The sequence below is a fragment of the Rhinoraja longicauda genome, chromosome 22, assembly GCF_053455715.1.
Source record: "Rhinoraja longicauda isolate Sanriku21f chromosome 22, sRhiLon1.1, whole genome shotgun sequence".
NCBI lineage: Eukaryota > Metazoa > Chordata > Chondrichthyes > Rajiformes > Arhynchobatidae > Rhinoraja > Rhinoraja longicauda.
The window spans coordinates 22,410,296-22,433,070 of NC_135974.1; the positions used below are offsets into that span (position 1 = coordinate 22,410,296).

General features: G+C 38.4%; 1 protein-coding gene across 1 annotated transcript in view; it reads left to right on the forward strand.

Annotated features, from left to right (window-relative positions):
- Window positions 1-22,775, forward strand: part of ctnnbl1 (catenin, beta like 1) — a 116,803-nt gene that overhangs the window by 63,670 nt on the left and 30,358 nt on the right. Inside the window, exons 10-11 of the mRNA XM_078418966.1 lie at window positions 14,920-15,068; window positions 20,162-20,343. Of these exons, the coding sequence (XP_078275092.1) occupies window positions 14,920-15,068; window positions 20,162-20,343 (331 nt within the window). The remainder of the gene's footprint in view (window positions 1-14,919; window positions 15,069-20,161; window positions 20,344-22,775) is intronic.

The following is a 22,775-nucleotide window of genomic DNA, read 5'->3' on the forward strand; positions in this document are numbered from 1 at the left end:
CCAAGAGAAATGGGATGTGTAAGGAAAAAGCAAAATAGAAAAAAACAAAGCAAAACAATTTTTTCTTTGTGTTGTAAAAAGTATTTCTGTTCAATAACCTTTCTATAAATATTAGAATATACTCATGATAGGCCTGACATTGTACAAGTAGTCCAAGAACTGCAGACTGTTGGAAAGAATAGTCGTTTTTCACACATGCGCATTTGGCATGCATACTTTTTTTTTGCTGAAAAGTTGCATTACGTGCCATATTATGGATTTTGATGTAAAATTCTGAATTTTGGACATCAAAATTATGAATTTGTAAAATCAAATGTTGGGAGGTCTGCTGGATTTAAGGGTATTATCTAAATAGTACGATTGGACAGACTTGGAATGTTTTCTCTGGTGTGCCGGAGACTGAGTTTATAAAATAATGAAAGGCACAGATAGGGTAGACAGCCAAGGTAGAAATGTCAAGTACTACACTGCATAGCTTTACGGTAAGACGGGGAAACTTTTTTAAAAAATGGACGGGGCAAGTTTCTTTTGAGTATGATAGCCCAGAATGTGCTGCCAGGGGTGGTGGTAGCATTAGCTATGACTGTTGCATTTAAGAGGCTTTTAGATGGACTCATGAATATGCAGGGAATGGAGTAATGCGGATCCTGTGCAGGCAGAAGGGATTAGTTTAATTTGGCATAATGTTCAGTGCCCCATAGGGCCTATTCCTGTGCTGTACTGTTCTATGCTCTATGTTATAAAATAAAGGGTTAGACATTCAGGACTGGGAAAATGTTTCTTCACTCAGTTTTTATAATTTAGTACCTAAGAGGACTGTGTAGACAACACTAATTGCTGAATATATTCAATGCAAAAGTCAAAAGGTCGGTAAGTACTAAATAAATCGAGGAATATGGGCTTAATGTGGGAATGTGGCACTGAGGTGATAGATCAATCATGACCTTATTGAATTGCAGAACAGAAGCAAACGACAGAATAACCTATTCCTTCAATCTCTTCTGTTCTTATGAAGGATAACAAGACCTTGGAGACAGAGTCTCTGTAGAAATCTTGATAAAATTGTGGCTGAAAGTTCAGTCACAAATTCACACCATGCCCCACATCTGGGAAGAGGAGGGGTGCTGGGGAATTGTAGAGATGATGTAATTGTGAACAAGACAAGAGGACAATATGTATTTGCTTACTAAAGAAAGGGTTTTCCTGCTGTCTGCCGCAGATAAAATCATGGCCAGGGTCATCTTCAACTACCTTCTCCCGGTGGCTAAAGAACTGTTGCCCGAATCGCATTGTAGATGCTATCCACCCAGAGACACAATAGAGATGATCTTTAATTTTCAACATGGACATCTGCAGGGAACAGCATCAACTGTCTTATTTTTTGATCTCATTAAAACCTTCAATTTTGGCCATCAAAAGATATAATAGAGAATACTTCAATTTGACTCAAATTTGCCTCTATTACATGTCCAATGAGCTAACCCTGATTCAAACCAACTGTTCAACTGGAGACGCTGTAATAGTTGTAATAGTTTTTTCAATCTTTTCCGCTGCAATGCGGCACCTGTTCAAGTTATATCACCTGCATTCCAAAATCAAGTTCATCCAATTTCAGTCCTTTAGTTACACATATTTCGATGCTCAGAGTCTGAACTTCAACTCATTTATTGGAGAATTTACGTTGGACTTAACATCCACAAAACATGAATTTTCTACCAATCTGTCCCTGCCATGCAACACCATCCACATGACAGCAAAACCCCAAAATGAATAGCATTATATGATATTATTAACATGGAACTTTGAAAAATTCAAGAAAATCAGGCAAAATTAACAAGTCTGTGAAAAGGAAACGATGTTTGACCATTTTAACATAGTTCTTTGCTTAACAAGTCTGTTGGAATTCTTTGAGGAAGTAAATAGCAGAATAGACAAAGAACAATCAGTGGATGTGATTCGGGCAACAGTTCTGGATTTTTAGAAGGCTTTTGTTAGGGTGCCATATGTAAGACTACTAAACTAAATGGGAGGCCATGGTATTAGAGGGAACATACTAGCATGGTACGAGCATGGATGGAAGATTAGATGAATGGTAGAAGACAAAGAGAGAGTATAAAGGAGGCTTTATCTGGTTGGCTGTCGATGAATAGTGGTGTTCTGCAAGGGTCGGTGTTGAGTTTGCTAGTTTTCAAGTTATAAATGATTTGGATAATGGAATTGATGGCCGTGTGGCCAAGTTTACGATTGATACGAAGATGGGTGGAGGGGCAGATAGTGTTGAGGAAGCAGGGATTCTGCTGAAGGATTTGCACAGGTTGGGAGAGTTGGCAAAGAAGTGGCCGAGGAAATACAGTGTAGCAAAGTGTGCGGTCATGCACTTTGGTAGTAGGAATAAAGGCGTAGACTAGTTTCACAATGGGGAGAGGATTCGGACATCGAAGGTGCAGAGTGATTTGAGAGCGCTGGTGCAGAATTCCCAAAAGGCTAAATGGCCTGTCCCACTTTAGGCGATTTTAAGGCGACTGCCGGCGACTAAGCTGTCGCCGACAGTTCACCGGGTGTCGCGGGCATGATCGTGAGGAATCTTCCAAGAATCGTAGTGGAGCTCAGCGCATCGCTTAGAAATCATCCGGAGTGAAATTTCTCGGCGATAGCTGGCTTGTCGCCAGGTATCGTTGCTTATTGCGGGCGCTGTCACCTGCTGTCCCCAGGTTAGCTAGGTGCTCTTAGATGCATTTAGAAGCACATTATATTAAAATAAGTAAATCATTTCAAAATACCATAAAATGCTTGTGTTTAACCAATTTATTTACCGTCAGGACATTTGACAGGTAGATTGGAGGCGACAGTTTGGCGGTCAGGTAAGCGTGGGAATTTTGCGATGTTTATGGCCATCAGCCATTACATTTAAAGTGGGCTCCCAACCCAGACATGCAACCCAGAAACCAGATATGCATTTCCTGTACATTTTCAAAGAATGCCCACACACTTTTCACAAAATGCCACTAAACCACTTTAAAAAAAAATTTTTTTAATACAGCTATGAGCAAACTGGAAGTAAATCCAGTTTATGCCTTATTACAGTGATGCTTGGTTTTTAAGTAACCCATACAAGATGTTATAGTTCAAAACTCTCAAGTACTTACCGACTTGTCAGTGATTTCAGCGAACATTAGGACGCCGGAGACGCATTGACAGCGTGGGAATTTTGCGATGTTTCCGAAGACGCTGTAATCTCGACCTGACTCGGCATTGTCGTGGTCATTGTCGTCGGGTAAAAGAAAAGTTCGGCGATCTGCTACGACTTTGACAGTCACCGGCAGTCGCCTTAAAATCGCCTAAAGTGGGACAGGCCCTTAATTTGCAGGTTGCATTGGTAGTGTGGAAGGCAAATGTAATGTTAGCATTAATTTCAAGAGGACTAGAATATAAAAACAGGAATGTAATGCTGAGGATTTTTAGAGCACTGGTCAGACTACATTTGGTGTATTGTGAGCAGTTTGGGCCTCGTATCTGAGGATGGATGTGCTTGCATTGGAGAGGGTCCATAGGAGGTTTACAAGAATGATCCTGGGGATGAATGGTTTAATATATGATGACCATTTGACGGCTCTGGGTCTGTACTCAATGGAGTTTAGAGGGATTCTCATTTAAATCTACTGAATAATGAAAGACCTAGATGGTGGAGAGGGTGTTCCACTAGTGGGGGAGTCTGGGACCAGAGGGATGGGCCTCAGATTAATAAGACATAAGGTATAGTTATAAGAAAGGAGATGAGGAGGACTTTTTTTGGTGAATCGGTGGAATTCTTTGCCAGGAGGCTCTCTTTGGGTATTTTTAAACGGGAGATCGATAGGTTTTTGATTAGTAAGGGTGCCAAAGATTACGAGGGGATGGCAGGAGAACGGGGGTGAGAGGGAAAGGTAGATCAGCCATGATTAAACATAAATAACGTGATGTGAATAAGGAGAATTGGTAAATGTATGGTACATGAATTTCTTGTCGGCAGTTGAAAAGGTCGCCCATTAATGGTTAATGGGACCATTAATGGTTAATGGGACTATTAATGGTTAATGGTCATAAAAAGTAACAGCTTATGGTGTTGTTGGAGCAGATTGGCTGGCATAAAGGAAGCATTAGGTATAGATAGAATTTTCTCTAGTTGTTAAGATGTATTAAGTAATATCCCTCAGGGAGATCAATGCTGGGGCCTCAACATTTTACAAATTATGCAGATAATTTGAATGAAGGTGCACAGTTGGCAAGGTTGCTAAATCTGCTGATGACACAAAAGGAAAACACTCATTTGTGAAGAAGTCGCTTTGAAACCTGCTTTTGTCATTGGTAGGATAACTAAGTATTCAAGGATTTGGCAATTGGAGTATAATGTAGGAAATTTTTCATTTTTGCTGTAAACAAGATGCAAGATTACAAAGCTCTTAAATGCAGCTGATATATTTGTGTATTATTGCATGATTCATAAAAGGTAAACGGGAAAGCTATTAAATATGTTGGCGTTTGTTCCTTGTTGAAATGAAAGCAGTATTAAGAAGATTATGATTCAGTTATATAGGGCATTGTTGTGACTACATTTAGTTAATAAGTGCTCATCTTATTTAAGGAAGAGTGTTATTGTATTGTGAGTACTTAAGTGTATGTTTAGGCTTATTATTGTCAGGTGTACTGAGGTACAGTAAAAAAGCTTTGTTTTGCATGCTATCTGAACAGATACCAGACATAAATACAATCAAGTCAAACTGGACTACAATTGATGGAGAAAAGAGGAAGATAGAGGGTGCAGAATATAGATCGTAACATTGTAGCACATCAGTTCTGCAGACAATGTGCAATGTCCACATTGGGTTCAAGGTGAATCGGATAGTACCCTAGCTTATGGAAAGACTGCTCGGAAACGTGTTAACGGAGGGGATGAAGCTTCTTCTGAGTCTGATGGTATGCGCTTTCAAACATCTGTACCTTCTGCCGAATGAGAGCAGGGAGGAGGAGGAATGCCCGGGTGGGCCTAATCTTTGATTATGTTGACTGCTTTTCCAAGGCAGCTTGAAGTGTAAATTGAGTCAACAGTGTGAGGTCTGGTCTGCGTGATGGATTGGACTACATCTACAGTGTTCTGCAATTTCTTATGGTCTTAGATAGAGCTGTTCCCAAATGATGTTCCTTTCCTCTCAAATAACCTGCTCCAGTCAACTTGAGTGAGACCTTCTCTCATACCCTCAAAGTTGGCCTCACTCCAGTTGAGCATTTTAATACATGGGCCCTCTCTGTCCCTATCGACAAATATCTTAAACCTAATCGAACTGTGGTCACTGGTTCCAAAAGGTTCCTCCACAAACACTTCATTAACTTGCCCTTCCTAACTTTCCAATACTAGAGCCAGTTGCCCTCTCACGTGTGGGGGCCTCTACATACTGCTTGAGAAAACTCTCCTGAACACTTTTGAGGAATTGCACCCCATTTAAACCCCTCACACTATGATTTTCTCAGTCAATACTGGGAAAGTTAAAATCCCCTACTACAACACTCTTATTTGACCTGCAGCTGTCTGCAATCTCCTGACATATTTGTTCTTGTAATTCCCATTGACTATTCGGGAGTCTGTAGTATACCCCCAACAAGGTGATCATCCCTTTCTTGTTTATTCACAAAATGCTGGAGTAACTCAGCAGGGTCAGGCAACATCTCAGGAGAGAAGGAATGGGTGACGTTTCAGGTCAAGACCCTTCTTCTGTCTGAAGACGGGTCTTGACCCGAAACGTCACCCAGTCCTTCTCTCCTGTGATGCTGCCTGACCTGCTGAGTTGCTCCAGCATTTTGTGAATAAATACCTTCGATTTGTACCAGCATCTGCAGTTATTTTCCTACATCCCTTTCTTGTTCCTCAGCTCCACCCATATAGCCTCACTAGACAAACTGTCGTGACATTCTCCTTAACCAGCAGTGCAACCCCCCTCCTCTTTTTCCCTCCTGAAGCTCCTGCCGGAATTCTGGAACATTGAATTGCCAGTCCTACCCCTTCCTTAACCAGGTTTCAATAATGGCTACAACTTCTCAGTTGCTCGTACCTATCCATGCACTAAGCTCATCTGCCTTGCCCATCAGGCCCCTTGCATTAAAATATGTGCAGTTTAAACCAACCCTCCTTCCTCGCTCTCCGCCCTATTCCGTCCACTAACCTTTCCCTCTCCACCCTCCATACCAACTGCTAACCTCTCACCTGCTTCTGTTCTGTATGAGATCCCACCGCACTCCCCTGCCAATATAGTTTAAACCCACTCGTGTAGCATTCGCAAACCTGCCCACCAGGATATTGGTACCCAGATGGTGAGGATTGAAAGATTTAATAGAAACCTGCGGGGCAACCTTTTTTACACAAAGGGTGGTGGGTATATGGAGTGAGCTGCCAGAGGTGGCAATTGAGGCGAGTACCATCTCAACATTTAAAAAATATTTGGACAGGTACATGGATAGGATAGGTTCATAGAAACATAGAAACATAGAAAATAGGTGCAGGAGTAGGCCATTCGGCCCTTCGAGCCTGCACCGCCATTCAATATGATCATGGCTGGTCATCCAGCTCAGTAACCTGTACCTGCCTTCTCTCCATACCCCCTGATCCCTTTAGCCACAAGGCCCACATCTAACTCCCTCTTAAATATAGCCAATGAACTGGCCTCAACTACCTTCTGGGGCAGAGAATTCCACAGACTCACCACTCTCTGTGTGAAGAAATGTTTTCTCATCTGGGTCCTAAAAGACTTCCCCCTTATCCTTAAGCTGTGACCCCTGGTTCTGGACTTCCCCAACATCGGGAACAATCTTCCCGCATCTAGCCTCTCCAACCCCTTAAGAATTTTATATGTTTCTATAAGATCCCCCCTCAGTCTTCTAAATTCCAGCGAGTACAAGCCTAGTCTATCCAGTCTTTCTTCATATGAAAGTCCCGCCATCCCAGGGATCAATCTGGTGAACCTTCTCTGTACTCCCTCTAAGACAAGAACGTCTTTCCTCAGATTAGGAGACCAAAACTGCACACAATACTCCAGGTGCGGTCTCACCAATGCCCTGTACAACTGCAGTAGAACCTCCCTGCTCCTAAACTCAAATCCTCTTGCTATGAATGCCAACATACCATTCGCTTTCTTCACTGCCTGCTGCACCTACACGCTTGCTTTCAATGACTGGTGCACCATGACACCCAGGTCACGTTGCATCTCCCCTTCTCCTAATCGGTCACCATTCAGGTAATACTCTGCTTTCCTGTTCTTGCCGCCAAAGTGGATAACCTCACATTTATCCACATTATATCGCATCTGCCATGCATTTGCCCACTCGCCTAATCTATCCAAGTCACTCTGCAGCCTCCTAGCATCCTCCTCTCAGTTCAGTAGGATATGGGCCAAACACAAGTGGGACAAGTGTAGAAGAGGCATGTTGGTCAACATGAGCAAGTTGGGCTGAAGGGCCTGATTCCACACTATTTGACTATGACTCTAAACACAAAGAATTGCAAGGTTTGTTTTGAAAGAAAGGCGAGTGGTGCTGATTGCCTTGCTCTTTTGGAAAAAGAGCAACACAAAGTCTAAGCCAATTAGTTTCCTGCAATCATCATGTATTGGCTGATGTAAGATTGCAGTTTTTATGTCAGTTTTTCATGGTCTGCCAAAGCTCAACAAAACTTTTATAATTGCTGTCATTATACACCCACCATTTTATTCAGGACTCTGACTAATCATTTGGTGATTCTAATTTCTTCAATTGTTTATTTCCCTATTTCCTTGAATTAAATAATGAAACAATTCATTTTTCGGTCAAATGTGCATCCTCTGAGATCACGTTTTAATCATTGATGCATATATCAAGATGTGCTTTGGAATGCAGAACTTTGGGTTGGTGGCTGCTAACCCAACCATTGCTTTCAATGACACAGAAATTCATGTTGCCATTGTGGAAAAGAACTGTAAAACACTATTTCCACTATATTGTTATGAAAATGTGATGGTCATTGCTAAGATTTTTACTACGTGGTTTCAGCCTCAGGAATTTAATAGAAAGGTCATTTTCTGTTTGCAATGTTAAGCTAGGACATGAAAATGGTGGTATGTGCAGCAGGAGTAGTTCATTCCAGGTCACCACATACTGCCTTCACAGGTTTCAAGAAATGTGGCCGTCTGCCAAGAGAGTTAAATGAAAACATAGAACAAACATGGGTATCATGTGCTTAAACCAGAGCCTTTAACTCAGCCATTCAGATATTGCTGTGAACCAAGACCCACACCATGGAAGATACTAGCAGCCCCGTGGAAGCTGGCAAATCTATACTGCCCATCTTCCAAACACTCGTTCATATATACATGCTATATGCAAGTTGGCATTCGTAACCTGGGGAGGACTGTCATGGAGATAATTTTATTGATCTGCTGCTCTATCTGATCATTGAGTGTCTTCCACCTGTGCCCTAGAAGATATTGGAACTCAAATCTGTTATCTTACACATCCCATTCCCTCTCCAGATGCTGCCTAACCTACTGAGTTCCTCCAGCACCTTGTGTTTTGCTCAGGACTCCAGCATCTAATTTTTCTGTGTCTCCAGCTCAGGCACCCCCCTCAGTTTCATTGATGTTGATCATTGGTATTTTTCCTTCAACCACTAGATTTTTGTGCATTTATAGGAGGAAGACATGGAGGCCTTGTCATCATGAGGGGGCTGTCTACAAGTTCTTGCCCTCCACAGGCAGTAAGAACTGGGGTATTTTCACAACTAAAGAAAGACAGTGAAGGCTGATGTCTTGAATTTGTCCTTTTGCTCCTCCTCCTCGGAATCTACAGTCAGTGGTGTCGAGTGTTGATACGCTCTAGCTAATATCCCTTAAAGGAAAATACAGTATATGCACTCTGAGAATGATGGAATTGCTCCAATCTAACAAGAGTGGGTGAACCAGGCTCAAAGGCCCAGTCCTGGAAACAATAGAAAAAATACAGTAAAATGGCATTGGAAATTAAGGCAAGTCTCTGTATTTAATAAATCCTGTGGCGATTAATTTATAACTTAAGCATTATTATTACTGTCTTCTCCATTTCAATTTTTAATACCATAGCATTTTATTTGCCAATTATGTTTTGGTTAAAAAGGCATCTATGTGACTTTGTTGTCATGTTTATTGAATATGAAAATTCAATCAGCATTCTGTGATTAATTGTAAACACATGTTTTTCATTTCTTTCAAAAGTTTGCTTATAATGCATTAGTATTTTCAGCAGATCTCTTTTAGGATAAGGTTTCTCTTTCCATTTAGGAAAGCCTATGAGTATTACTTATTAATTGGCAGGGTGTACCTGATCAGACTAAAATAATACATTGCTGATGCTGCTACCCAGGAACATTGCGTTTGAGTTTAATTTGCTTCCAATTCACTCTCCAGATGTGAATGTGATTAAGCACTCAACAAGATCAGCCAAAAATCATTCCTCTGAGGAGAATTAAACATGAATTGCAGAATGAGGGATTTAGATTCCGGAAATGGTCCAAAAATACTGTAAAGTGTTGGACATCAATTGTATGGCCTACACGTGCTTTTCAATCCACTAAAATAATGTTTTAAAGAATTTACTAAAGTGGCAACAGTAATATTTGATATTCTGGGGTTTATGGAATCTGCGCAGAACCTCTGCTTTATCGTTACTGTTAAACTGCGAGTATTTTTAGGTTGTGATAAGTAATTAAAAAACATTGTCAATGCATGGATACAGCATATTTTAAGTAAAGCTGTGAAAGTTCCTGTAATAATCCACTTTTGTTTGTTTCTTGCCCTCGGGTGATCCAGCAACTCCTGATAAGACTTGCATGCTGATTATTATTTACCTGGCTAAATTAGCATCTGTATTTGTTTGCTTAAGTTACAAATAAATGAGTGGATTATTACAGGAACTTTCACAGAGCTTCACTTGGTTCTGAGAACTGTATCATTACTAATTATTTAGTGGCAATATTAAACTCTCAAAGAATTAGCTGCAGGGATAAATCCTAAATAAATATTGATAACATTTTGAACTCGCAATATTTGCAACACTTCAGAACTTGATATAAGATTGGTTTCCAGGAAGGACTTTAATTAAAAGTGAAGTTTGAACTCTCCCTTCATTGTTTTGAGGAAATAAGTATTCTGCCAGAGTTCTTAATTTTTGAACGATTCGTAAGTTAAATATAAAGATATGTTCTCAGTAACAGCAAGGAGTACCCCATGGTACTACTGGATCGCATTTATTTAAGGTAGGAAGGTTTTTTTTAAAAGAGGATATGAAGGGAAATATCTTGGAGAGTTGGTATCTAGAAGATGATGTTGACAAAGGCAGGAACAGTAACAGCATTCAAAGTGGCAATGGACAAATATAACAGGGCATGTTGGTGTATGGAATCAATACAGGCAAATCGGATTCATATAGATAGACATGATGCTCGGCATAGATGCGATGCGCCTCAAGGACTGTTTCTCTGCTGTATGACACTATGATTAATTCAGTCTATAAACTAATTCAATCTGTAAACAGTTCAAACACCTTTTATGGAGGCCAAAGGGCAATGTTTATCTGTACACATATCTGTAATTATATCAATATTGTTCAACCATATGTGTTTCTTAGCTGTAGTCCAATGTCCTTGAAGATGAACATGACAAAACACCTTGAGACATTAATATTGATTGCAAAGCTGCTTTATTTTGCATTAAAATGAGCATACATGACTGCAATAATGATTAGATTCATTAGATTGAATCTGTGCAATATATTTCCATATAATGCAAAATAAAGAGCAAACCATGCTCATGAAAATGTGGCATTGTGTTTCATTTTTCATTGCCAATCAACACTTATAATAAACCCCACAAAATACGTATGTTTCTGTTTAAAATCCGACCTTGTTCAGAGGGGAATTGAAATCCTTCCGAAAAATGGGTTGACATAGAAACAACTGGAGGACAATTGCTGAACTGTTTATTACACAGTCTTTTCAGAAAACAGCTTTAATAAATGGTGTAATTTTTGTTTAAAACGCACAAATACATTTTGATTTTAAAATAGGGTGACTGAAGTAACTGTTTTATTTGACAGTCTATGGCAGCCAAAAAAGCTCAAGAATCTTTGTGCACTATGTAAAGGACAGTCAATGCGAGATGGTAATAAAATGTTCACTCTACCCTCCCTTCCTGTTATCTTTTTGATAAGATCTGGGCTTTCACTGCTTGCCAGTAATGATGCAAGATATGTAGAAATAGGTCAAAAACATGAGGTTATTGCATAAAATATAATTACATTGATTATACAATACAAAACTCCCTTGAACCTGATGACATGTTGTTGCCTAGCAAAGGTGACATTTTGTATGAATGTTCATACATATCTAGAATAAATAATGTAACCTTCTCTACCTTTTGGGCACCTATTGATGTTTTCTTTACAGTTGATTCATCTTCACCATGCCTGAAAAAGGAGAGAATATAGAGTTGCTAATTTTCCCATTTATATTTGAGTCTGATAGGTTTCTGTGATTGACTGTGAAGATACATCAATTTCTGCTATAGAGCCGTAAAAAATAAAAATGCTGAAAACATTCAGCAGATCAGACTGCATCTGTGACAAGATAAACAGAATTAACATTTCCTGTACAAAGTTCATCATTAGAACTGTGAAAATGACAAATTTTGATTTTGTAAGGCCATGGGTAATTACAGCAATTACCCAATTCTTTTACTGATCATCTTTGTTGCCTTCATGGCCAAAATTTGTACACTGTTTTTGTTGGCTGGTCAAACATAAGATGCAAAGATTAATTAAGATATAAGTACTGCTGTATAGCTTTAATGCTCCAATTAGTTGATAAGAAATAATAGAAACTATTGATGCTGCCTTGTTTCATTTTTTTTCTAAGCTCTGAAATACTAGATTAAAAAGATTCTTACACCATCATAATTTTCTCAATAGGCTTAGAACTACACAGTGGCACAACTAGATAAGCCACTATCTCAGTTTCAGAGACCCATGTTCAAACCTGACCTTGGTTGCTGTTTGCATAGGATTTGCATGTTCTCTGTATGGGTTTTCTCTGAGTGCTCAGGTTTCCTCCCATGTACCAAATACTGCAGGTCTGTATGCTAATTGGACATTGTAAGTTGCTCCTAGTGTGTAGATGAGTGACAGATTATGTGGCAAGTGAGAGAATGTGTGGAGAATAACAAACTTGATAACAAATTTATGATTATTGAAAATGGGTAGTTTTTGGTCAGAATGAACTCTGGCCTGAAGAGTCTGGTTCTGTGGTGAATCTGGCAGATGTTTTTTGGGTTGCAAATACTTCTAATTAAAGCATAGATACTACCAAGCCTTCACTTTTCTTTTCGGAAAGTGAATGGTCAGTTCTTGAGGTGCTAAGAGTTATCCAAGAAAAAAATCATTATATATTGTCTCATGTACATGTGTGTATATGTATATGTGTGTGCATATGCACATATAACAGTATATATATATATATATACATGCATACACACACACATACATACATATATGTTTGTGTATGTGTGCTCGTGTGTGTAATATCCTGTCAACATTTGCACATCCAAATGTACTCAACATATGATGATTAAGAATTGATGTCCATTAGCGGAAGAAGGCTAATGGTGGATCAGGAGGTGGGACCATCAAATGTCATACAAGAACCTGAATGTCAATAATTGTCAAAATGTAAATTATATCACATTGAATACTTTTACAAGAAGTGGCTGGCAAAGGAAGTATCATTGAGATAATTTTTAACAGCTGGAGACAACCACTTGGTAAAAATAGTGATCATGCTGATATAAAAAAATAGAAAGCTTACTTGAAAAGATAAGATAGAAGAAATGACTTCAGAAATCAAAGGTGGGTAAAGATTGATGCTGCTGAAAGCAAAGCATATCCTTTGTTAAAATAGGTATAAATAGTTTGGGATAGAAGGGAAAGGGAACAATCAAGATGAAAGGCATTATCTAAAACAGGTGGGAGGTTAGCCCATGTGTCATAAGGGAATCATTGGATCATGATTAACAGGTGTTGAAGTGCATGCTCTCTGATGCTTTGCAGCCAATTTTATCTGTATGGTGTTTCAGACACTATACAGTTACATCCATCTTTGCTTTAAAAAATAAAACATCGATTGTGCCAATAAAGTGCATTTGCCTAAAATTCTTCATGCTTCCTTAGGCACCTCCATTAAATAGGTGACAGATATGTAAGAAATGAGGTACAGCATGTTTTTTATGTTGCTATTTATTTTTTAAATAGCAAAATTACTATGGAGAGAGTATTTGTGTCACTGATTAATGTTTACGTGAATGGAAGATAAATCACCATGATTATGATGTTGAAGCTAAAATTTGAAATGGTGACCCAGTCAAACAGAAGTTAAAATGGGTAAAGGTAGAATATAATTTAACTGTTTTGTATACAGCTAATTCCCAGACAAGGTATTGCTGAAGTCTGGAACACACTATCTTAAAATGGTGTGGAATAATTTTCTATATGACTTAAATGACAAATGGGAATATACTTCCAAGATTATAGGGACAAATTTAGGGTTTAGAATACTCTGAAAATCCAGCATGCTTGGAACTTTGGTGGTGCCAGGTTGGCAGGTTTTTTTTAGATTTAGAGATACAGCGTGGAAACAGGCCCTTCGGCCCACCAAGTCCGCGCCGCCCAGCGATCCCCGCACATTAACACTATCCTACACACACTAGGGACAATTTTTACATTTTACCCAGTCAATTAACCTACAAACCTGTACATCTTTGGAGTGTGGGAGGAAACCGAAGATCTCGGAGAAAACGCATGCAGGTCACGGGGAGAACGTACAAACTCCGTACAGACGGTGCCCGTAGTCAGGATCGAACCTGAGTCTCCGGCGCTGCATTCGCTGTAAGACAGCAACTCTACCGCTGCGCCACCTATTTGACGTTATTCCAATTAATACTCCAGTATATTATAAATATTTTTTAAGATTGAGAGTGAATTATCAGAATATTTCTGTGAAGGCTCATTCAAAGGATGGCACTCTCATAACTGGTCAAATTGTCTTGTATTTTATAAAATCCCTTGATTTTTAACCTTTTTTTGGAATATGAAGATGCCTAATCACTTGAATGCATGAGTTTCAATGAATTATGCATACAACAATATGAGGCATCCTCCTAATTTGGAATGAGATTGGGATTCCTCTTTCAACAGGAATGTGCTCTCCTCCCCTTTTGACAAAATAAATGTTCTTGTAATCCTCAGTAAATAGATCAGGTCAACTTTCACCTGAAAATATGATGAACCTTTGGCACCAATTAGATTTTTAATTGATACTGTTTTTGCGATATGTTGCATAATTGGTATTAACTTAGAACACTAGTTTGTGTCACTATTTGGTCATAATATTGTCAGCAGTGTCTAGGCTGATACTGTTCTACCAAAATTGCTCTGTTGTTGCAAATGCCACCTTCAGTTAGTACTCCATCTGTAAGAAACAGTCTAATCGTAAAAAGTAAAGAAAAAAAGAGGCATTCCTCAAATACATACAATCCTGTTCTTACAACCAGCATTAGCATATTCATTTTGTTCATTAGTGTATGGTGGATATTTGTTTTGCATATTTGTCAATATGTTTGCTCAGACAACTGACTATTTAAAAAGTATTTTTTTCTGAAGAACTTCAGAACTTCCTGAAGATAAGAAAAACATAACTATGCATGTATTCTCATCTTTATATTCCGAACATCTAGCTTTTCAATATTTTCCCAATAAGAAACATCTTTGACTTGATTTGAAATCTTGACTGGTGTTGCTTAATGTCACACTAATTCCATTACGGCTATCCTTTTCTTTTAGTTGTTCAAACGTCATAATCCCAGTACAAATGAAGAGCTGGAAATGATGGAGAACCTGTTCGATAGTCTTTGTTCTTGTCTGATGTTGAGCTCCAATCGGGATCGTTTTCTGAAAGGGGAAGGACTCCAGCTAATGAACTTAATGCTCAGGTAAAGGAAGTTTTCACACTACCATCCAAACTAAAGTTTAATATCCAGGCTTATTCAGAAATGATTCTTGCTGAGGTTTGAGCAGGATGTGGCTGGAATGGTAAAATTAATCAATTTTGGAATTGCTTTATTGCGTAATGCCAGAACCTATGCTTGAAACTAATATGGAGTTGACTAATTCAGCCTGAGGGCAATACTCATCATATCAGGCAGCATTGTTGGATAAAGAAACAGAGCTAACATTGCAGTCCAGAGGCACATTGTCAGACAGGTTCTGGCAATGTGTCTCCAATTTGAAACATTAATTCTCTTTCAATAAAATCTGCCTGACCTGTTGTGTTTCCAGTATTTTCTGTTTTTATTTCAAATTTCCAGCATTTCCAGATTTTTAAAAATTCATTCTTAACTTGCTATTTATTTGGTTGTGTTAGTTGTTGTTTAAGGTGAGTTCCATTAATTTAAAACTGCAATTTTTGATCATTTGAGAAATTGAATTCCTTTCCTCGTGTGAGCATTGTGAAAATAAGACATAATAGCTCTGTATTTGGAGTATGTCAAACGTTTTCCATTTCCCTTCAAGTGTAAAGGCAGACAGTTTAATCAGACTATTGAAACAGGGCACTCATTTGAGGTTGAGAGAATAAATATTTCCAAAATCAATTGGGGGCTGCGTAATAACTGCATTGATTTTTATAAGCTAGATGTTAACTACAATCATTCAGGCATGCTTTACCCCATAGAACTCAAATTGACTGGTTAGTAGATTGGAAACAATAATACAAATATTACTAAAAATGTCATTGGTAAAGTAAGGAATTTGATGTCTTTCATTGATTTCTAAACCTAATCTTTATTCAATAAATACTGGTTGTAAGATTCATAACAAGTGTATATTTTATTCAACTGTATTTTATAATGAAGTGCTCACCCAATTATTTATATACTAATGAATTTCTCATGGTGCAGAGAAAATGGCGTATCTTTCAGTTGTGCTTGATGTAATACATTAAGACTAGCAACGGTGCCTCTGACAAACAGAATACCAGGCATTAGTCATGACTGTTACTGTGTGATCCATTGATTTCTGTACACTTGGGATATTTGTGTTATTAACGCCAGAACTTTGATGTGACTTACAGAATATTATGAATCAGCCAGCACTCCTTAATGGTCCAACAGTGCTTTTAATTAGATTTTGTGTAAACATGGATTACTTGTGTGGTTTTATTTATAAAGATTATGAAGCCATCTATATTTTTATGACTCATAATTTAGCAAACTATAATTCCTGTTGCTGCTGGTTTAGTGTAATGAGAAAGGCTGAAGAAATCCTTGCATATAATGCTTGCAAGGCCAGTGATTAGAAAAAGGATAGACACAAAATGCTGGAGTAACTAAGTAAGTGGGACAGACAGCATCTCTGGAGAGAAGGAATGGGTGACATTTCGGGTTGAGACCCTTCTTCAGACTGATTAAATTGATACTGATCAGTTATCATTCAGACTAGAAATTGAGGCCTGATCAATTATCATTCAGACTAGAAAAGGGAGCCAGATTTTCATAGTAGCCTACTTTTACTTTTGATGTGACTTACAGAATATATTTTCCTTTTTTTTTGGATTGAACCTCAGATCCCGCAGACCAATAAATTTATTTTTCCTTGAAAAGTAATGTAGGGGAATAAAGACGAAGTAGGTATCTAGGCAAGAACAGCACAGATAATTAGTGTGAGGTTCCATGACATTTTACAACTGCATCCTTCAGCATGTTGCTCTTGCTGTCCTGGTACGGTGATTATATATTTGTCACTCGTTTGAGTTTTATATTTAAAGAACAGATCCTATGTCATAATTTACCTGTACTTCTACTACGTACAACCATTCCAAAACTTTGCAGTGCATGGATTGTTTTGGACTTGTCTATCTTTTGGTTGAGGGCCAGAGTATGTATCTGTTTTATATTTATTTCCTCACCTCAAAATGGCCCAACATTTCCTTCTATGATTCCTTAGTCTCTGTGCGATTCTGTTGTTCTTTTCTAATTTGATGGAAAAGCTGAAAAAGCTTTCTTTGATGATCAGTTTGTATTTTATTTTTGCCGGCAACTTCCCCAACAAAGTATTTTATTTTGGATTTGTTTGTGCATATGGCTTGATGGTTACAGCACAAAGGCTAAATGTACATCCTTGATAATATGGCCCACATCTGTGTTTGTGATGAAGTGTCCATTTCAGTTATCACAGCAAGATACTCCTGAGCATTGGATCGCTGGCTTTCGATCTCTGCCTTACACAGTTGAACCGGGTATTACAGTGTCAATGTAAAAGCAGGAGATTGAGATGCAAGAATCACACAACCTAAGGGAATCTCTTAATTTTATGCTGTTATCTCATTTTTGATCTCTGGACACTGAAAGAAACCCCACTAATGTAAATGACAAATATTAACAGTTCCTGACTTGTAAAACAAATGTAGTATTTACATAATTTTGCAAAAGCTGAAGGAGCCCCAATGTACTACTTTCTCATTGTAGAATTTTGTAAGTGATCTTGAAGTGTACTTTGCAAATTGCCATGAGTTGTAGTCACTATATATATATAGAGAGAGAGAGAGAGAGAGAGAGAGAGAGAGAGAGAGAGAGAGAGAGAGAGAGAGAGAGAGAGAGAGAGAGAGAGAGAGAGAGAGAGAGAGAGAGAGAGAGAGAGAGAGAGAGAGAGAGAGAGAGAGAGAGAGAGAGAGAGAGAGAGAGAGAGAGAGAGAGAGAACATCAAGGCAGTCAGAATGATATCACATACAGCATTAAAATAATGCGCATGTAATATTTTAGTTATGTCATTTGAGGGATTAATATAGACTACTTTGTTTTTAAGATGATACTTAAGTTTGTTTTAATTTGCAAATGATGTATCTGAGAAAGGATAATGTACTGGCATTCCATACCATTAAAGATGCAAGTAGGTCCTCAATATGGATAGGACATGAATTGAACTTTACCCCTTACTACTGAAAAGGGAATATTAGAGGAATAACGTAAAGATGTGCATTAACATCAGAAGCTTGAAGCAGGCTTTTTGATATCAAGATGTATTTTCAAACAAAAATTGGTATTGGATGATCTTGTTTAAAAAAAACATACTATTTGCAACAGGTTTTCTTATCATCCAAATATCCTTAATTTGTTTTTATTGCTTCCTTCTCAAATTATTGTCCTGTTACTGGTTGTGCTACACAGGGAAATTGTCTCCTCAGCAAAAGTCATGCACACCGAATTACCAGTTTATCCAGAGGTCTTTTGGAATATTACATGGTTAACCTATGTTTCTTTCCAGTTAATTTGTTTTTTTAGCTTCAGAGACAAGAAGAACCACACCAAGTTCAAAGTCTAAAAAGATTCTACCGATCCTCCCCAAGTTATGACACGTTTCTGTTTCTGAGAACTGTTTGTAAACTGTGTAGTTAAAGCAGAGCGTTTAACTCAACCTTATTGTCACAGAGTTCCCAAAAGGCAGAGGTGCATGCAGCTTTGTAGCAGCTGGCAAATCCATCCTATTGGTCTCCCAAACACTCCCATGTACGTGTAGGTTGTACATGTCAGGCATTCGTAACCTGAGGAGGACCTTTACTTTAGACTTTAGAGAGACAGCGTGGAAACAGGCCCTTTGGTCCATCGAGTTTGTGCCGACCAGTGATCACCCCGTACACTAGCGCTATCCTACGCATTGGGTAAAAGTTTACAGTTGTTTACAGAAGCCAATTAACTTACAAACCTCCATGTCTTTGGAGTATGGGTGGGAACCGGAGCACCCGGAGAACACCCATGATGTCACAGGGAGAACATACAAATACAAACTCTGAACAGACATCACCCGTAGCCAGGTTCGAACCCAGGTCTCTGGCGCTGTAAGGTAGCAACTCTACTGCTGCGCCACTATGCCGCCTCGTGACACATACTAACATTTTGTACTTACCATTATCTATTAATCTCACAGGCAATTTTAAAAAACAAAGACAATTTGAAGTTTTAAGAGCTAAAAAAAACTTTTTTTTTTAAGCAGATGAGCTCCAATAGTTTTCTATAGAAAATAGCCATGATTGATACTTCCTTGCCCATGTTGAAATGCCACCACTGATTTAGATTTACATCCAAAAACATGGCTACATGTTTCCTATGGAACTATAGGAGCAATGTTACTTCATTATGGTAGTTGAAGTCTGAATCATAGAATTATTTTTAAAGAATAGCTGTGGCTTGGAAAGAAATGATTCTCATATTACAGTGTAACTGTGATAATCCAGCAACTGATTGTTCAGGAATCCCAATGCATCAGTGTCTGCTGCACTCATTAGTCTGGGATGTGATCTGGGGGTCAATGCACGAGCAGTGCATGGTTCCAAAGTCAGCACTCTGGGAGTGGGCCTGAACCAGGATTGAGGTCCGGAAATCAAAGGTCTGCAGCAGAAACTGGAGTTCAGTATGCTTGTATATTTCGTGCTCCCTTTAACTGGGTTCACTTGAAATTTTGTTTTTCAACTGGGTAAGATTTTGCGACAGGGCGGCACGGTTGCGCAGTGGTAGAGTTGCTGCCATACAGCACCAGAGAACCGGGTTCAATCCTGACTGTAGGTGCTGTCTGTATGGAGTTTGTATGTTCTCCCTGTGACCTACGTGGGTTTTCTCTGGGAGCTCGGGTTTCCTCCCACACTCCAAAGACGAACAGGTTTGTAGGCTAATTGGCTTGGTAAAATTGTAAATTGTCCCTAGTGTATGTAGGATAGTGTTAGTGTGCAGGGATCATTGGTCTGCGCGGATTCGGTGGGCCGAAGGGCCTGTTTCCACACTTTTTATAGACCATCAATTTATTTTTTTAATTAAAAAAATAAAAGTGTGTTGTGGTATGAATAATAATAACATCCATGAGTTCAGAAAAACTGCTTGTCTGGAACTAGCAACATCGCACGGGTGACGGATTATAGTCGTTTTACGGTAAATATGATTTGAGGAAAGTTTTAAAGGTTTTACAGAAATCTTTATAATCGTTGCATCAAGACAAGGGTTTGAGTATTTTAATACAACTTGCATGATTTGTTTTATAGGGAAAAGAAAATGTCCCGAGCCAGTGCTTTAAAGGTGTTGGATCATGCTGTGATCGGTCCCGAAGGCTCTGATAACTGTCATAAGTTTGTGGACATTCTTGGACTACGAACAATATTTCCCCTTTTTATGAAAACACCGAAGAAAATGAAAAAAGCTGGAATGACAGAAAAAGAACATGAAGGTAAAGCTGAGTGGTCGGATCTCTCAATCTTACCAACATTTTATAGATTTTTACATCTATAAAATCTAAAGGAAATCAAAAGGAATCTAAAGGAATTAAAGGAAAGTTTAGAGGATTACCAGAGGAGTTACCCACTGACAACCACTAAGCACAGTTTTAGTTTATTTTTATAAAAGCACTGTTCAAATATTTCCAAACTAAATGCATTTAAAAAAATCCCTCCCACGAAACTGAATCTTTTACTTTACCAAAGAGGAAAAATTAACTTTGGACCACATGTTGAGATATATATGAAGTATATTTTGAAGTTGAAACTTGGGTGATAAATTTAACATTTAGACTTTGTTTCAGGTTTATTGTTTTAAGTTCAATTGATGCACTCTGTCCTGACATGCCTTTATTAGTTTAAATGTAAATGTAAGAATGTACATTTTTATATGTAAAATGTAAATATTCATGTTGTCATATTCTTCACAATATGACACCAGTATCATGGTGTGATATTTTAGTTTAATTTTGTCTATGCCAAATTGTTATAATGCTGGTATCATAAAGTCATGTGATAGGAGCAGAACTAGGCCATTTTGCCCATCAAGTCTACTCTGCCATTCAATCATGGCTGATCTAGCTCTCCCTCCATTCTCCTGCCTTCTCCCCACAACCCCTGACACCCATACTAATCAAAACTATAAGATGAATCCTGGCATTGGCTTGAAAATTTGTGACAAATCTTAGAGTCATACAGCACATAATCAGGCCGTTTGACCCAATCTGCCCATGCCGACCAAGCTACCTCATCTACACTCATCCCACCTGCCCATGTTTAGCCCATATCCCTCTAAACCTTTTCTATCCATGTACCTGTCCAAATGTCTTTTAAATTTTAAAGTATTTTCAGCCATTTCCTGTGCTGTAGTTCTATGTTCTTGTTCGATGAAAGGACAAGAATATACTTTTTAAATAACGCTCAAATTTTAAAGTACATGCACAGTTTTGATCAGAAAATCAAAATGTAAGCATTCCATCATGGGTTATCTTTAAACACATTAATACCATTAAAATATTTGACAAATTAAAACCAGCGGATTAGAGTACTAGCAATGCATACTTGACCATTCTATGCATCAGTTATGTGGCGGTGTTATGAGTATGTAACGTGATAAAACATTCAGTTTATTTAAGTGTGTTTCATTGTTACATTGTTGGATTATATACAATGAAATTCTTATTCACAACAGAATAACAAGGCTGTGAGCACAGTTTGCACCATATATAATGAACAAAGATTTAACTAATTAATGAATGAAAGGATTGTACAATACATCCAACTTTACTGCGGATGACCAACTAGGTGGCTCTGAGATTAGGAGGATGCAGAGAGGCTATATGGAGACATAGATAGATGAAGTGAATGGGATCTGACAAAGCAGATAGAATATAATCTGGAGAAATCTAATGTTATCCAATTTAGGGACAAAGTAGAAAAGCAAAACATTCTTGTGAATGTGTCAAGATCTGAATAAATAAGTAATATCAAATGAGAAAGCAGTTGAAAATGGTTAAATCGCCATTGCTAGGCATAGATTTGAATGCTACATGTGTTTGAAAAAACAGGCTTCCGGGATTTCTTTCAAATCTATTTAGCATGTAATCAAGAGGCTTTTGAAATTAGAAATAAGCAATGTGTATAAATCATTTGTTATGTTAAGCAATAAGCAAGAAATAAAACAGAAACACTAATAGTCAAGTAATACTATTGCAGCTTTAATAGGAAAGTGCAAAAATATGATAGAAGGGAACTGCAGTAATTGAGTGATATTACTAAGCATTTTGACTGGACTAATCAAACTAGCACGGGTGCTGTGGAAGAGCAATGTGTGGGGTGCATTAGAACAATGATGAGAAGTTCTATCACCTCCAAGGAAGTTGTATTGGTATTCTTTAGGGAAGAATGAGGGGTGATCTTACTGAAGCAGAAGATCTAAGAGGGCATGACAGGGTAGGTGTTTCCATTAGCGGCGGGCAAGTCTCTAAGGAGGGGACATAGTTACAAGATACGTATGTAGTCATTTAAAACTGATTTGCAAGGGAATTTGTTCTCGCAGATGGTGCTGAATCTCTAGCATCCTGTACCCTGGAGGGTTGTGGAAGTTAGGTCACTGGAGATCTAGAAATAGATAACAATTTGAAAGATCGGGGAGTTGAGTGCTATGCGAACTGGCACATAAATGTAGTTCAGGACTGGAGCAGAGAAACCATAATCATAAGGCATGGCGGAATAGGTTTGAAGGTCTATCACACAAATAAGAAAGATACTTCTGAATTTTGGTACAGGACATTACTTAAACTTGCTTTCACAAAATGATTTAACATGGGACTCGAGATTAGAACTAGAATTGTGGCTTGAAACTAGACCAAAAAATAGTTAATCT